Source organism: Podarcis filfolensis, assembly GCF_964270895.1.
Source record: "Podarcis filfolensis genome assembly, chromosome: 1".
NCBI lineage: Eukaryota > Metazoa > Chordata > Lepidosauria > Squamata > Lacertidae > Podarcis > Podarcis filfolensis.
The window spans coordinates 54,502,695-54,520,488 of record NC_139604.1 but is presented as its reverse complement, the minus strand read 5'-3'; the positions used below and the strand labels follow the sequence as shown (position 1 = coordinate 54,520,488).

General features: G+C 39.8%; 1 protein-coding gene across 1 annotated transcript; it reads left to right on the top strand.

Moving 5' to 3' along the window:
* Window positions 1-301: 301 nt before the first annotated feature.
* Window positions 302-12,974, top strand: LOC310744826 (uncharacterized protein; the record flags this gene model as incomplete). Its single annotated transcript, XM_083576528.1, has 3 exons — window positions 302-593; window positions 6,834-7,523; window positions 11,326-12,974. 3 exons carry the CDS (start codon window positions 302-304, stop codon window positions 12,291-12,293), a joined length of 1,950 nt encoding a protein of 649 aa, XP_083432654.1. The 3' UTR covers window positions 12,294-12,974.
* Between the last annotated feature and the right edge of the window lie 4,820 nt (window positions 12,975-17,794).

The following is a 17,794-nucleotide window of genomic DNA, read 5'->3' as shown; positions in this document are numbered from 1 at the left end:
TCTGTTAAAGTAATGGCAGTGGCGTAGCGTGGGGGGTGCAGGGGGGGCCGGCCGCACCGGGCGCAACATCTGGGGTTAGGGCAAATCCACGGGTTAGGGGGCGCAAATCCACGGGTTAGGGGGCGCAAATTACATGCCTTGCCCCGGGTGCTGACAACCCACTCTACGCCACTGAGTAATGGAAGCTCATAGTCATCCCTGCCACTGCTAACAATGAAATCCATACATTGGTTGTAAAGTATTGTTTTACCTGTGCTATGCTTTGGTGTTTTTTCAGATCTGGACATTTCACCTGGGTGCAATGTCTGAAGAAAACTCCACAACAGTGGTCAGTGAGTTTGCCTTTGTGGGATTAACAAACAACCCTACACTACGAACTAGTCTCTTTTTGGTGTTCCTGGTTATTTATATGATCACCTTGGTTGAAAATCTAGGAATGATTGCCTTAATAAGGGCCAGTCCCCGGCTCCACACTCCAATGTACTTCTTTCTCAGCAGCCTCTCTTTCCTGGATGTATGCTTCTCTTCTGTGTTTGCTCCAGAGGCATTAGTGAACTTCCTAGCAGAGAAAAGGTCCATTTCCTTTATTGGGTGTGCAATGCAAATGTACTTTTTTATAGGTCTGGGGAGCGCAGAGTGCTTTCTCTTGGCTGCAATGGCATATGATCGCTACGTGGCTATCTGCAAACCCTTGCTGTACCCAGTCCTCATGTCTCCTAGAGTCTGCATTCTTCTGGTGTTGGGGTCTTATGCCCTAGGCCTATTGCACTCTCTCCTTCACACAGTCCTCACCTTCAGGCTGTCATTCTGCAGGTCTAACGTGATCAATAACTTTTTCTGTGACATCACAGCACTTTTGGCCATTTCCTGTTCAGATATCCACCTCAATGAACTCCTGATTTTCTATGTGGCTGGTCTTGTAGAAGTAACCACCATCCTGAGTGTTGTAGTTTCTTATACATATATTCTCACCAACATTGTGGTGAGGATCAGTTCGGTCGCAGGCAGGCTGAAAGCCTTCTCCACCTGCACCTCGCACCTCATGGTGGTTACCATTTTCCATGGGGCAATTCTCATTCTGCACTTCCGACCAACCTCTAGCGATGAATCTTTGGTTCAAGGCGTCTTTGACAAAACACTGAACGTGTTCTATACAGTTGTCATCCCTTTGCTCAACCCTTTGATTTATAGCCTCAGAAACAAGGAGGTAAAGGATGCTCTGGGAGGCTTTCAGCGGAAGGTGTGTGACAAAATATTTTGTTAATGAACCTTATAAAATCAAATGGGCATGGCATTATTAAATCTGTAAAGTCTGGAAAGAAAGAAGGATGCACCGAATTCTCTCTGGCCTCTATGTGCTGATTTGGTGAGGAATGTAATGTTTCCCTTAAACTATGTCCATATTATTCCAAGCTGAATGAAGGAAACATTCTATGCTATGAATGATATATGGTGTATCCCCTAATATGGAGGTTGACCACTGTTTTAACTATTCTCTTTTGTATTATTAACATAGTGCTTAATAGTGCATTGTATCCCCACCTCCTTAAGTCAGTGATGGGGAGTTGCTGTAGCCCTCTTGGTGTTGTTGGTTTCCAGTTCCCATCAGACTCATGTTCAGGCAAGATGGGAGTTATAGTTCAGCAGTGTCTGAAGAACCACAGGTTCATCACTCCTGCCCTAAGCCATAGGGAGTATGAGAAGTGCTCCTGTTCAGTCAACTTGGAACAGGAACCTTTCAGTGCTGTTCAGAACTCTTAAAGAAATTAGTTTCAGGACATGAAAATTAGCAAATCCTACAAGTGCTCCTATTTTCCAGGGACAGTTCTCAATTTACAAAAGCCGATCCGGTTTCTGATTTGATCCTGGAACACCCCTCTTTTCCTTAGGATGTCACTATTTTCATTGGAGAAATGTTAGAGGGCATCCAACCACTGAGTCAAGGAGACCAGTGACTCTACAATCATTAGAAGACTTCTGAAGGCAGCCCTGTACAGGGAAGTTTTCTTAAAATGTTTAATGTTTTATTATGTTTTTATATATGTTGAAAGGTGCCCAGAATGGCTGGGGCAACCCAGTCAGATGAACAGGGTATAAATAATAAAATCATCATCATCATTATTGAATAGGACGTCCTTATTTTAATTGGAGTAATGTTGGTGGAGGGTATGAATTAGCTGTCAGAAAAACTAGTGTGGGCCTGGCTTAAGCATTTTACATCTAGATAATTGGGGGAGGAGAGTGGTACAGGCATTGGAAAGGTTAAACTACATCCTGTAAGGGATTTTATTTTTACTTCACATTCCATATTCATTTCTATAACTTGTTGAGGATTGAACAACCTATTTTCTTCTTTTCTCCCCACCTCCATTTTCTCCCCCGCCTCCTTCACATTCTGGAACTCTTGACAGATTATTTGACAGTGTGTGATTTTAATTGACAAAATTTCTTCTGTGTATCTAGAGAAACTCCTGTTTGTGTTGAAACCACTACCTTAGTTTTAGGTGGCTGCATTTTACATCCTTGCTAACCTATCCACACCCTGAGAGGTTTGCTTCTGCCCAGGGCTCCAGACAGTAGTGCTCTTTAGACTTTGTTGGAAGTGGGGAGTTTCAGAAGAGAGGAACGGGCGCTTTTATCTCCCCTACCAACCTTTCCCCTGTTGTGTTACATTATATGGCAGTAGGTACCTGTCAGTCCTAAACTGAGCATGTTATATATTTATAGTGAGGGACATGGAAGCTGACAGGGGTGGGGGGCGGAATCGGGGGTGTAGGGGAGAAATATGCAAGAAGCTTTTGGGATGCTGCTTATCATGCTCTTTTTGAAATTGCAATTTATAAAGCAGTCAAAGCCCCCTTTCTGCAAGGGTGGAGGGAGGGCTTGGATTTGACAGAGTTGTCCATCTATCCATCTTGCCCACCTGCTGCCTGCCAAGTGATGCCAACAGCATTCCATTGGCACAGAGCACCCTTTTCTATCCACCAAATGTATGGCCAGATAAAAGTATCACCAATGGGATTGCTGCGAGTGGTGGCCAGTGGAAAGTCTTGAAAGGGATCCCTTCCCAGTGCTACTACCATCGTATGAAAACATTGTGCCCGATTCAGTTCCAAGCGGGTGCAACAGTCTTCTTGCTCCCAACTCCTGTCCTACCTGTGATGTACAGCCGGGCTGTGGATTTGACAAAGAACTTTCACACAGAAAGAAGCAGAGGGAGAGGGAGCTGCTGTCTGCCAGTCATCTCAAAAAGTATCTGAGATGCCATTGCACTGCCTGCAGAAAGTTTAAAAAGGCTTTCCCTGATGTGTGACTCAGTCATTTTCTACAGTGACTATAACTGTAGATATGATTTTATTGCTTTTAGTTCACTGGGTTTGTTTCTTTTATATTTTATCCTATATTTCTCTATTTTCTCAATGCTTGCATGACTTTAGGCTATGAAGTATTTTTTAGAATTGAAAAATTAAAAAAAGGCAGTCAACTTATCTCCTCTATAGACTTAATTGTGAAACTCAATTAGGCCCTCTTCAATTGTTTGGCTTGACATTATGCCAGAAGCTAGCCAGCAATAAATCACACAGAGTAAGTGACGTTTACTCTTTATTAGAAGAAACAAGGTCTGCTCAGGAGTGTCAGCATAGCAACACATTTCAGAGGCCTAGCCCCTTTGAGGCAGTTGTGGAGACTGCCTGCAAGTCCCCACTTTCCAACAGCTGCCTAAATCTCCTGCTCCCCTGGGTCCTTCCTTGAACAAAAGAGATAAAATTCAAAATGGATATCAATATTTATTATTAGAAAATTCAGTCGCACGTGTTTCCCCATGCTTCAGCACTGGTACCTACCAGTACTTTGTATTTCTGCTAGGGTTGCCATATTTCAAGAAGTGACAATCTGGACTAAAAAGCTTTTGAGCTATTTTTGGCAAAAATGCTTTTTAAAAATGCACTATTTTTGAGGGAAATCGGCAACAACACTGCCAACACGGTTGCCATACATCCAGATTTTCCCAGACATTTAGCTGATTTCCGCCTAGACATTGACTCCGACTGCAGTATTCTGGATATGTCCGGTAAATTATGGACATATGGTACCCCTGATTCCTGCCAGCTCACTGTTTTGTATTGGTGTGTGTGTGTGTGTGTGTGTGTGTGTGTGTGTGTGTGTGTGTGTTTAAAACCTGGGACCTTCTGCAGGCAGATGCACTACCACGGAGTTACAACCCTTTCCCAGAAAAACAAATTGTGACAAAGTGTCAATGTGAATTTGATGGAACATTGCTTTCCCTGCAAAATATCCTAGGTTCAATGTGCAGCATCTCTGGGTAGTGCTGGGAAGGTTCTTTCCCTGAAACCCTAGAGAGCCACTTCCAGTCAGTGCTAAGTCCTGCACATGGCTGCTGCCCTCCAATGCCAATATTCATTCAGATAAACCAGTGATCCGGCTTTGGCTTCCTATGTTATTGGGATTCCTTCATGAAACAATGTTATCCATTTCCAGTCTATGATGCCCCCAACATTCTTCCAGTTGTAGCCATAGCTGTCAACATTTCCCTTTCTTAAGGGAAATTCCCTTATTCCGAATAGGATTCCTCCAAGAAAAGGGAAAAGTTGACAGCTATGGTTGTAGCTTCATATAAGTTTGTTTTTCAAGGCTAACAATACTCCTCCCCTTCTCTATTATTGCCTCTTCACAAGGGTGGCCCACCCATGAAGCAACTGCCTCAGGTGGCAAGATCCACAGGGGTAGCAGATCCCAGTGTATATCTTTATTTCCCCTTTGTTAATCTTTATTCACTCCATCTTCCCTAGCAAGGAGGAGGCACTTTCTGTGGTTCACTTAAGGTGCCAAAATGTATTGGGTCGGCCCTGCCTCTTCATATGGAATTATTATTATTATTTACCAGAAACAAACAATGAACAATTTCTGTGCCTCAATGCACTTGAGTCTTGGGGAGAGTATGGCACATTTTCCCAATAGATGAATTCCTAAAATGATGAATTCTGTGCAGTTCTCCAAGGACATGGAGCACTGAGGGTGGTAGGGATAAAATAAAAGCTCTACAGTTATATATACATGCCATTCCGTGCAGCTGACAAAGTGGACTCTGTCTAAGAATGCTTCTGGATACAATAACTGTGCTCATTATCACATTTTTCTATTTGGGTTTTACTCCAAGCGACCAACATAGTTATCTCTCTGGAATTAAGTTCCATTGATGCAATTTTATTCTCCATTTATTTCTTCAGATCTTCTACCACCCCAGTTTCCTTTAAGAGTAAGTAGAGACATATAAGAAAGCAGGAGTCAGTGTGTTGTTTTCCTGCAACCACACACCTTGTTTTTCTGCATAACTTTCCCCCAACTTTGCTCTTAATTTGGCACATATATGCACTTCTTCTGCTAATGATAATTTTGAAGCATGTTTGATTGATCCTTGTAGCAGGCTTTTTGCCTCTTTGTTTGTGATTTTGTTTGCTGTTTGCATTCTTTATATGAGCTCTGTTATGCAGGCTTATATACATTTAAAGAATTATGGTTTTTTTATGCTCTCCAGAGAAAGGAGAGAGTGCTTCATGATTCCACTGCAAGCCAGTTGATCAGCATTCTGCACTGATTATTTTTCTTCAATATTGTAGTGCATGTACCTTCCAAGCATTGTTCTCAAGAGAAGATTATGCTCAGCAATCCAAGAGTCAGAGTTGTTACTTAGCTGTAACAGATACCAGATCCTGCAGTGTCATTTTAGTTTAGAAGGGGAAGGAAAATGTGCAGAATTTTACTAAGGGACCCTCTTAACAGTCAAAAGAGCTTCTGGAAAAATTGCAAGTATGCGTAATGATTATCGTAAATCTACTCTGAGTGTCTCAATTATACACTTAAAACAGAAGTGAGAGGAATTTTTCAGTCGAACTCTTGAATTTACTTGCATAACTTTGACTACATATTCTTTCTCAACATCCCCAGTAATAGAGACTCTTAACAGCGGCATTCTTGTAGCAGCAGAACCAAAGGCACACTTTCATACCCCTCAACTGTCCCAATTTAAGTGGGACACCCCATTTTGGGGTGCTGTGTTCGTGCACAAGTCCCCTGGCTCCTTTGAAATTGCAGCCCCGAAAGATGCATGTCCTGGTTTTCCTCTGGGCTGGGCTGGAGGGTATTCACTTTCAATGCCAAAAAGTACCGTAATTTTTGAAAGAGGTTCTACATTGCTTCCTGGTATAGCCACTTTCCTACATTAACAAAGGATGTGCTAGCTGTGTGGGGTACATTCTTAGTTTGTGTGGGTGTCTTCATCACATCCTTTCCCACCTATAACTAGGCCCCCATGTTGTATAAGCAGATACCTTTGCAGAGCTGAAGAAGAAGGTAAGACACTCCCTTTATCCCCAAGCGCCTGGTACCTTTGATAGAAATCCTTCCAATATTTGTCTAAATAAAACAAGGGAGTCACTGGTGGCAAATGAATTGCATAGATTTCTCGTGTGCATGATGAATAAATGGTCGTTTCTTCTCAGTTGTCGTGTTTCTTTATTTTACAGCTCTGGAATAAAACAATCTGAATGCAATGAAAGAGAAAAACTTCACCGTAATAATCAATGAGTTTGTATTTGTAGGGTTAACAAACAATCTCATACTACGGATTGTCCTCTTTCTAGTCTTCCTTGCTATTTATATTGCTACTTTGGTGGGAAATCTAGGACTGTTTGTGTTAATAAGAGCCTGTCCCAAGCTCCACACTCCAATGTACTTCTTTCTCAGCAACCTCTCTCTCCTCGATGCATGCTTCTCCTCTGTGGTTGCCCCTAAGACTTTTGTGAATCTCTTAGCAGATAAAAAGACCATTTCCCTCACTGGATGTGCATTGCAAATGTACTTTGTGATAGGTCTGGGCAGCACAGAGTGCTTTCTCCTGGCTGCAATGGCATACGATCGCTATGTGGCTATCTGTAAACCACTGCTGTATCCAGTCCTCATGTCTCCTAAAATCTGTACACTTCTGGTGGTGGGGTCCTATGCTCTTGGGCTTCTGCACTCTCTTCTCCATACAGTCTTCACCTTCAGGCTGTCATTCTGTCAATCGAACGAAATCAATCATGTATATTGTGACATCACTGCACTTTTATCACTTTCCTGTTCGGATACTTACATCAATGAACGCCTGATTTTTTTTGAGGCTGGGCTTGTAGAAGGAACCACCATCCTGAGTGTCATCGTCTCTTATATGTACATTCTCATCAACATTGTGAGGATCAGCTCAAGGGCAGGTAGACTCAAGGCGTTCTCCACTTGCACCTCACACCTCACTGCAGTTACCATCTTCCACGGGGCAATTCTTATCTTGCATTTCCGACCAAACTCTGGCAGTGGATCGTTTCTTCAAGATGTCACGGACAAAACCCTTGCTGTGTTCTACACAATTGTCATCCCCTTACTGAATCCCTTGATATACAGCCTGAGAAACAAGGAGGTTAAGGATGCCTTAGGAGGTATTCAGAGGAAGGTATGTAACAAAATGAGTAGCTAGCAACAATTTCTAAACATTTCCACAAGAGCTATATATTGCTAGTCCATTATCAGCATCTATGTATGGTATTGCATGTCCAATATTAAAATTACAAAAATGTAGCCTCTCTTGTCATTTACCTATATGATGATCTTAAGGATCAATATAAGTTCAGCAAATAATATAAGCTAGAAGTGCTCATTGTAGCTTAGGGTTGCCATATTTCAAAAAGCAAAAACCAGGACATCCCAAAAGTTGTTGAGATTTTTTTTTAGGAAACCCCGAAAATTGTTGAGTTGTTTTTTAAAGAAAAGAGAGTAAGTCAATTCTAGGAAAGTAATGCCCTATTCTTAAATTGCTTATCTATGATTACCTCTTACAATAAATATGTAGAAGATACCACAAATCATGTGTGGTTGCAATGAGAGAGGGCTGTGGAGATGAACATGAGATCTTAAGATTGTGAGGAAACACAAAAGCCAGAGTGGTCTCATGGGGAGATCTTGGGCCGATCACTACTACTTAGTATATAGAATATTCTACTACTTAGGATATAGAATATATGCTACTATATACCTCATAGAATCGCTGTGAGGATAAAAAGGTAATAAGGAGACCATGTTTACTCTACACACCCAGAGAACCTTAATTATTGGGCAGAACATAAACACTGCAAATAAATTAATACGCTACCTTCTGCTTGGAGAAAGGGTCAGGTATTTTTTTAAAGCAACAACAGCTAAACATATAATAAAGCAGTGTGCAAAAGTTCCATGATAGATGTTCAGAGATTCCTCATAATAAGCGCAAGGTGTGAAAAATAGGAAATATACTTTATTTCCTTGACATCTAATGGGAGGGCATTCCACAGGGTAGATGTGACTACTAAGAAGGCCCTATGAGCTCTCCACAGCCGCCAACAGCGCACCCACATGAAGGGAAGAATCTACTTGGACTTCTGGTCCAGTATTCACTCTGCTCTCTCAGCTTCTTCATTTCTCTTCACCTGCCTTATTTCCCTCTAGAGCATCCTTTCTCAACCTGTGGGTCCCCAGATGTTTTTGAACTACAACTCCCATCACCCCTAGCTAGCAAGGCCAGAGCTCAGGGATGATGGGAGTTGTAGTCCAACAACATCTGGGGACCCACAGGTTGAGAACCGCTGCTCTAGAATCTAGAGTCCTTCATACACAAACCAAACTACATGCCCTTGGGGTACACTTGGCTTTTTCAAATGTGAATATTCCCATAAAGCTGATTGCTTGAAGGAAATGTGTTGCTCTGTAATACCATTTCATAAAAGGTTCAGGTCCATTTCAGCAATAATTCATAGTTTCATCATGAATAAAGGGTTAAACTAGAGGTGGAGAATCTGTTTCCCTTCAGATGCTGCTGGGCTCCCAACTCCCATCAGTTCCAGCCAATATGGCCAATGATCAGGGGTAATGTTAGTCCAGGAGCATCTGGAGGGCTGTAGGTTAGCCATTCCTGAGTTAAACTAATCAGCTTCTGGGTATGTGTCAAATACCTACCCTGGAAGGTGACTTTGAGCAAGAAGACAGTTTGGTTAATGCAAACAATGCTAGCCTAAAAATCTCAACATACTTTCAATTTATGTTTTGATCCTGAGGAAGAACTTGAAGAAAAGAGAGTCCTCCTTGGAATATAGCTGGCAAAATAAGTATTTCAAGACCATGAATACTGTTAGTACTGGAAGTACTGCTTGTTGATTTCCTTGTGAGTTTTATTTTCAATACAAATAGGGTAATATACAATTAAGACACTTTTCAAAATGAATTTTGGCATCATCAATAGACCTCAATGCCAAACTGTTTAAGTTATGTGAGGTCTCATTGTTGTTATAGGTAAACCTCTCTAAGGTGCAGGTCCAAAATCATTCTCCAAATCATGGGGAAATGGCAATTGATCTTGTCATACTGGACAGCTGCCAGGAAGCAAAAGTGGAGAGAGTGAGAACAGGAAGCTGGACTAGAGGGGCCTTTGGTCTGATGCAGTGGGGCTCTTATGTTCATTTCTTTTCTCTAGGTTTTTTTTAATATTAAAAAATGCCTTGCCAGTTTTTCAAGCAGCATCTTAGATGCTTTCAGCTGCTGCCAAGCCATATCCCATGGGGCAGATTGCTTCCCACCAACTGTAGTCCTTTAGGATCCGATCATATTTTGCATATTTATTTTAATATATTCAAGATAACTTGCACCTGTTTTATTTTTGGTATTCTTGTAACTCATCCTGGGACAATTGGGTGAAGAAGAGGGTCTATGTAATAAATAAGTAAATATTAGAATTCACAAAAATCTGTTTCCTTTATGGTTACAGATGGCACTAACAGAGAATCCAGCAACTGTTTCATTAGCCAGTGCCCCATGGGAGATTGTACTAACAAATCTCTGTATGCTAGAACCGCCACAGGAGTTTTGTTGTTAAAGTACAGTATGGAGAAAATTACTTTTTTGTCTTGTAAAATCCTGGCACTTCACCAACAAAGAAAGGCCAGTATAATAAAGCTACTTTTTGTAACAGTTTGTGGAAGTTTATATTCCCTTCCAATGAGGTCTGTCAGTGTGAAGCACCCAAAATCGTATCATCCATAATATCTTTCCACTGTGTATTATTTAGGGATTCCTCCATATCAAACCAAAAACATCTTGGCAAAGTCACAAGGTAAACAAAGAATTATTAACAGAGCAGCTTGACTTAGTACTGCAGAGGTCCATCAGGTGGAAGGATCCCAATGGGTTTACCCAAACCCAGATCTTCAAGATAAAATAACTACATCTTCATTTGGGAATCTGATGACTAAAAGAAGGCATGCACTTCAGACCTAGAATAATAACCTAGAATAATAATTAAGAAACCAACTTCAATATGCCTCCTTCCCTGGCTGCTATAATTGTTGCCTGAAACTGTGGTGAGTACAGATCTCTCCTTTTCTTCACTGTGGTATACAAGCTGATGTTGTCCTCAGATTCTCAGAGAATTTATAATGAATTTAAAGCATTTATGGCTAAAAATGAGACATCCATGCTGACGTAAAGAAAATGATTTGCTTCTTTCCCATATGATTTGTCATCTTATATTTCTTAACCTGGTGCCCATGTCCATATATAGAGAACATTCCATCTGTGGAATTTTGCTTCCATATGTGGAACTCCTTTATTGGCTTGGCATGTATGTTACATCAGTATGTTACATTAACGAAAACATTAGAAGAGCTCTGACCGACCAAAGACCTGTCTTATTCAGCATCCTGACCTAAGCAACCAGATCCTTATGGGAAGCTCATAAACAGGATATGAACAAAAGAGTGCTACCATCAATTGTTATTCCCAGCACTTGAGGAAATGATATTGAGTTTAAATGAAGTCAACTGGGTGTAGCTTAAGTCCAAATGACTCATCATTGCTGGAGTTCTTAAAAGTGGCCTACAATTTCCTTTCCCCTTTCTCCCATTTTATTCTTTCTTCTTGTTTTTATATATTGTTTATAGGAAATTCTATCCTGCTGTTCTAGTGCCTCTGCACTGCTCAGTATTCTTAATTTTCTCACAATATAAAAATATATTTAGAAGGGGGCCTTTTTTAAAAAAGGAGAAAGAACAATAACTGAAACAATGCCTGTTTATTTTCAGTTAAAGGATCAAACTGGAGATTGCTCAGACAAGTTCCTCCTTTTTTTAAAAAAAATGATGATATATCCTAAGAGATTTTGAATGTTAAATGATCTTGTATTTTTCATAGCAGCTTTTCAAAATCTGATTTGCTACCTATAACACTGAAATTTATTATTTTCCTCCTTTCAAATAACAGTATGTTTGCAAGTGCACATGGATGGGGACAACTGCACTATAGTGAACGAGTTCATTCTTGTGGGACTCACAGATCGATCTGAACTGCAAATCATCCTCTTCATAGTCTTCTTGCTGATCTACATTATCACAGTATTGGGGAATGCTGGGATCATTGTAATCGTGAGGACTTGCTCTCAGCTTCAGACGCCAATGTATTTCTTCCTTAGCAACTTATCATTCCTGGACCTGTGCTATTCCTCTGTCGTAACACCCAAGATGCTAGTGAGCTTCATATCACATAGAAAAACCATCTCCTACTCTAGCTGTTTCACTCAGTTGTATTTTTATATTGCTTTGGCAACAGCAGAATGTTACCTCTTGGCAGCCATGGCATATGATCGCTATGTGGCCGTCTGTAACCCACTGATGTACACAGTCATCATGTCTGAAAGACTATGTGTTTTGTTGGTGTTTGCTTCTTTTGTGGTGGGCTTCCTAAATGCAACAGTACAGATAGGTTTTTCTTTAACAGTGTCCTTTGGTGATTCTAAGGTCATTAACCATTTCTTTTGTGATGGGCCACCACTGATGAAGTTGGCCTGCTCCGATACCACTCTCAACCAAATCCTTGTTTTTACTATTGTTGGATTCAATGAAGTTACCACCACGTCCATAGTTCTCATCTCTTATACCTGCATCTTCTCTACCATCCTCAGAATACGCTCCACTGACAGCAAGCACAAAGCTTTCTCCACCTGTACTTCTCATCTAACCGCCGTCAGTTTGTTCTATGGGACCCTCCTCTTTATGTACTTGAGACCCAGTTCCAGCTACTCTTTGGAGCAGGATAAAATAATCGCAGTGGTTTACACAGTATTGATCCCGTTCGTGAATCCCCTGATCTATAGCCTCAGGAACAAAGATGTGAAGGATGCCTTGATTAAAGGAATGGAGAGACTCAGGATCTCAAGATAAATGTAGCAGTCGCATACTGGAAAGAATATAGCAAAGGGTTAGCTCTTTGATTTACCTGAAGGTTGGGGAGGGGAGAGAATTGTAAAACAAAAGAAAAAAATAGGAATAAACCTAATGCTCATTATCTATATATATCCAGAGTTATACAGGATTATATTCAATGTTAGTTATACCCATTGTGCCAGGATGGTACAATGGGAGCGCTGAACTTTAGTAATGTACATTCATTGATTTTAATAGGTCTGAGCTCTGAATATGACAGTTGGATATCATCCACACCTTATTTCAAATAGAGATTTTCACAAGCCTTCAAAAAGTAACCAAAAGGAAGAAAAATAATATATTTGTACGTACAGTATCTACAATAAATAAAAACGAGAACATAGTGATAGTAGTAGTTGTAGTACTATGAGTTGATTTTTAGAAGGTTCTTAATGCTTAGAAGGGATAGGTATGGAGATTGTATTGATTGCTATTACCGTGTGAAACCAGACAAATAAACAAGTAGAAGGCACAAATATAGACATGTTGAAATTTAGATTTTCAAACAACATTGGTTGCACATTGGCTTGAAATTTATTGTTCCAGTGATTTATCGATATGGACCATCTCTCAGTGAGCTTGTCTCCTGTCTTTTGCTTAGCCCTATGTTTCGCTTGGCTTAGAAGTATGTAAAGTTTATTAACATATGCAACTACCGTTTCAAAAGTAGCTTTGTCAATATAAGAAAGGGTTTCTTGAAAATGAGAAAGGTGATTCATGATTTGCATATTAATTATTTATGAATAAATAAAAATACAAAATCTGCTTGTTATTATCCAAAAATTATTATGCAACTTTACAAACTGCCCCCTCCCCCCGCCCCCTCAATCCAACTTGGTGCTGGTGCTTAGGTGGTTCAGAGATGATTTGGCATTGGGGTAAACTGTGAGGTGGCCAAGCTTGCTAAACAAATCAGATTATTTGGGATGATGAAAACAAAAAAAAGGATAGCCAAGATTTTCAGAGATATACCGCATAACTGGCAAAGGCACAATCTTATACTCTCAAGCAGTTATTTCAAAAAGTTAAGGCATTATAAACATTTTAAATATTCCCATTGTAGTGAATGGGGAAACTTGAAGCTTCGTTGTTCCAAAACAAGATTCTGATTTGGGTCTGAGCAAAGCAAGTAGCCTCCGAAGTGGTCCATGCCAAAACACACCACTTTCTGAATCATCTGGTCGAGGTCCAAACCAAATCTTGTGTTCAGTGCACACCTCTAATATCTATGGTCAGTACTAAAAGCTGTGACATGTGCTACAAAAGACATTTCCATTTTCTCCTTAAGGGGAATAAGCCTTTCTGGTATTACTCTGTTTATTTATAAGTATTTTTAGGATGGCTGCAATAGCCTTTTCATAGTTAAGGTGGAATTTAATTATATCATATATGGTATAAAAATGCTGTTTTTAAGTGGCTCCTTTTTTCTTTTCTTTTTTTGAAGGGGCTACTTGTTAAAGGGGTTTTAAGTTTATTTTTATTAGTTTTCAAATTGCTATAGAACCATAAGAACAGATAAACAATAACATACAAAAACTAAACAAATTAAATAATAACACCCAATCTAAGATCAAGATATCCATATTTCCCTAGAAGGTGCAGAGAGTGATAACTGTAAATCTGAAACTATATGGGATTACACACATGAGACAGGAACTTTACAGAGCTGATGGAGTCCACTTTTCAGACTTATAGAATGACATTTTGCTCTCTGATAATAATAATAATAATAATAATAATAATAATAATAATAATAATAATAATTTCTTGTTTATACCCCGCCCATCTGGCTGGGTTTCCCCAGCCACTCTGGGTGGCTCCCAACAGAATATTAAAAACACAATAAAACATCAAACATTACAAACTTCCCTAAACAGGGTTGCCTTCAGATGTCATCTAAAAGTCAGATAGTTGTTTATTTCCTTGACATCTGATGGGAGGGTGTTCCACAGGACAGACATCACTACTGAGAAGGCCCTCTGCCTGGTTCTCTGTAACCTCATTTCTTGCAGTGAAGAAACCACCAGAAGGCCCTCGGAGCTGGACCTCAGTGTCTGGGCTGAACGATAGGGGTGGAGACATTCCTTCTGACCTTCATAGGGGGTTAAGAGCAGTAACAGTTGAGCAGTGGGGGAAGAAGCACTAAGCTATCCTTTTCCTGTTGCAGGTGTGAACAGGAAAGGAATAGATTGAAATGGATAATGAGTTCCTTGAGGCATGTTTGAGGTAAATTGTGATACCAGAGTATTTCACGCTTTGTGACGTCATGGTGAAGGGTATGGCTCACTGTTGAGCTTAACCTGTGTCACCCATTTTGGGTTTTGCAGACTTAATGGGCCACGAATCAGGAAGAATTCCCTCCTCACCTTTAAGGATGTAGTGTGACAGGTACATGTCCATCTGCAAAACCATTACACAGCTATCATGAGTAGAAGTGTATGCAGCAGGATGATGAGGGTATTATGGCTGAGTGCAGTTTACATTCAATGGTACAGACTCTCCTCACTATACAGCTCTCCTCCTGTGGGTGAAATGAAATTGACCATTTTCTGTGGTGTCCACCCTTTATTGAAATTTGCAAAAATTAAGTTTCACCCCCTAAAATGGCATGCCCTAGTGTGGCAAGGGGAGTTGGAAATTAAGGCCAGCTTGACTCCCTTTAGTGTAGGCTTACCAAGTTAACAGACAAGAGCCTGATAGAGTTTGAAGATGCTTCTGTACATATTGTTATTTATAAGTTGAGTATGTTCTGCTTATATTTAATAAAGTGGGCCTAATTCTACGCCATACTTGGTGTTTTGTCTCATTATTTCTGGTTTCCTAACATAAAAGCACTCTTTCTTCTTTTGGGAGTAGGGAATTGTTTTGAACAGAAAATGATTCCCTAGTTCCAATATTGTTTTCTCTACCATCAAGGGAAAACAACTCAAGCCATTAACAACCAACCGATTTTGTGCTCAGGGAACTAAAGCTCTTGACATCAGGCAACCTAGTATAAATGTACCAACACTTTCAGACCCTTGTATTTTTCTGAAATGAGAAAAGGGCATTATTTAGAGGCATAAATTTAGGGTATTAACTAGCAGGATGAGAGAGTTGAATTTCACTCTGTTGGAAAGGTTGACAAAAGGGTTGTGACTGAGTAGAAGACTAGGAAACAAAGATGTTTCCCAATGCCATTACAGCATTTGCTAAAGTTGCAGTTGCAATAATCAAACTTTAATTGGTCTAGCTGTCACCTAAAGCTTTCAGCCGTAATCTGGTGCCCACTGACCCCATTAAATTCAGTGAGATTTACTTTTGAGTATACATGTACAGGATTGCTTTCTCAGTGAGGCACGGAGCTGAAGAACTCACTCAATTAATTTAACCTGTTTGTTTTAACCTGTTTGTGGCGCATTACTGTGAAAAAATCAGTATGAAAGAATCAGTATGAATGATGACTCATCCTAACAATTGGCCACATATTTCATTTGAAAAAAAACAAACCCCAATTAGGTTACATTTGTTTCAATATAATCAAAAAACATGATGTCAACATGGTTATTCTTCTTATTATTAAAAAGTCAGTCAAATACTTTAAATTCAGAATGCTGATAACATAAATTGTTTAATCAGTTGACAGTTGTAATAATGGGAGAGCTTCTGGTTGCGCTGTGGCCTGCCAAACTACATCTAGTGGTAACCCCAAGGTGGCTGTCGCCAATGGAAGCTAAGGCTCAGAAAAAGTCCAACATGGAATATTGGGAAATTCTGGAGCAAGAAGGTGACAAATTGAAGTTGCAGAGTTTCGAGAAACTAAAAGATAAAGTGCGAGATTGGCTTCATTACTATCAAATAAGAGAGGCCTATAATTTGGATAAAAAAATTGGTTTCCAGGTGGAAAAATCAAAGTTGGAAATAGAATTGCTAGAACCGAAAATTAAGATTTTGTCAAGAATGTATAACTTGCTGTTAAAATGGAATACACAGGATGAAACGGTCAAATCAGCTATGATCAAATGGGCGCAAGACGTAGGTCATAATATTATGTTTGCTGACTGGGAACAGTTGTGGACCACCGGTATGAAGTTTACGGCATGTAATGCCTTAAAGGAGAATATTATGAAAATGATTTACAGGTGGTACATGACCCCAGTTAAGCTTGCAAAAATTTATCACCTGCCTGATAACAAGTGTTGGAAATGTAAAGAAGCTGAGGGAACATTCTTTCATCTTTGGTGGACGTGCCCAAAGGTTAAGGCTTACTGGGAAATGATTTATAATGAACTGAAGAAGGTATTTAAATTTACCTTTCCTAAGAAACCAGAGGCCTTCCTTTTGGGCATAGTCGGCCAATTGGTGCCAAAGAAAGACAGAACATTTTTTATGTACGCAACAACAGCAGCAAGAATACTTCTCGCTAAATATTGGAAGACACAAGATTTGCCCACCGTGGAAGAATGGCAGATGCAAATGATAGACTATATGGAGATGGCAGAAATGACCGGCAGAATTCGAGACCTGGGAGAAGAGTTGATGGAAGAGGACTGGAAAAAGTTCAAGGATTATCTACAGAAATATAGTAAATTGTTTGAATGCTAAAATGATGTGGGATGTAAAGGTAACATGGCATTTGGGATATGGTTAAAAGAGGTATGAAAAAAAAGGATCTAAAAAAGAGGGGAAATTAGAGATATAACAAGTGGGAGTACACAAATATAAATGAGATGTGAAAGAGGGTTAGAATTTGCTGAATTTGACGGAATAAAGAGGAACACAAAAAAGGGAGATGTGAGGAGGTCAGGAAAGAGGGATATAGAACCTTGAAATTTAAAAGTGGATTCTTTTTCTTTTTCTTTTTTTTATTAAGTGTGTATTTTTTATTTTTTGTGTTGATATGTATTGTTTGATTTTTATGTGTTGTAAAATCCTAATAAACATTTATTTAAAAAAAAACAACTACATCTAGTGGTAACCTAGGCTAAGCCAGGCCTTTTTCAGTTGCAGAATCTAGTCTCTGGGATCTCACCCCATGCCCCACAGTAGCAGCTCTGTTGAGTTTTTGGTGCCTCATGAAAATGCATTTATTAACCCAGATTTTGTTGGTTACTGGCACCAAACTTTGAGAAATTATCTGGAAATTGCTGTCTCTAGTGCCTTCACTGTCCAGTATTTTTAATTTTCTTACAATAGAGAGAAATTCTGAAAGAGGAGAGGAGGAAGAAGAAGGAAGAGGAGGAGAAGCATTACATGAGTCACCGTAACATGACCTTCATGCTCTCATTTGAACTAGAATAATGGAGATTGCTGGGGAAAGATCCACCTTTCCATCCAAAACTGATAATATTTCTGCTTTAAAATTATAATTAAATCATATTTTTTTCATGAACAATAACCACATACCTTTTAAAATTCAAATCCCTGGAGAAACCCAGCCAGGTGGACAGGGTATAAATAATAACATTATTTTAAAAAAA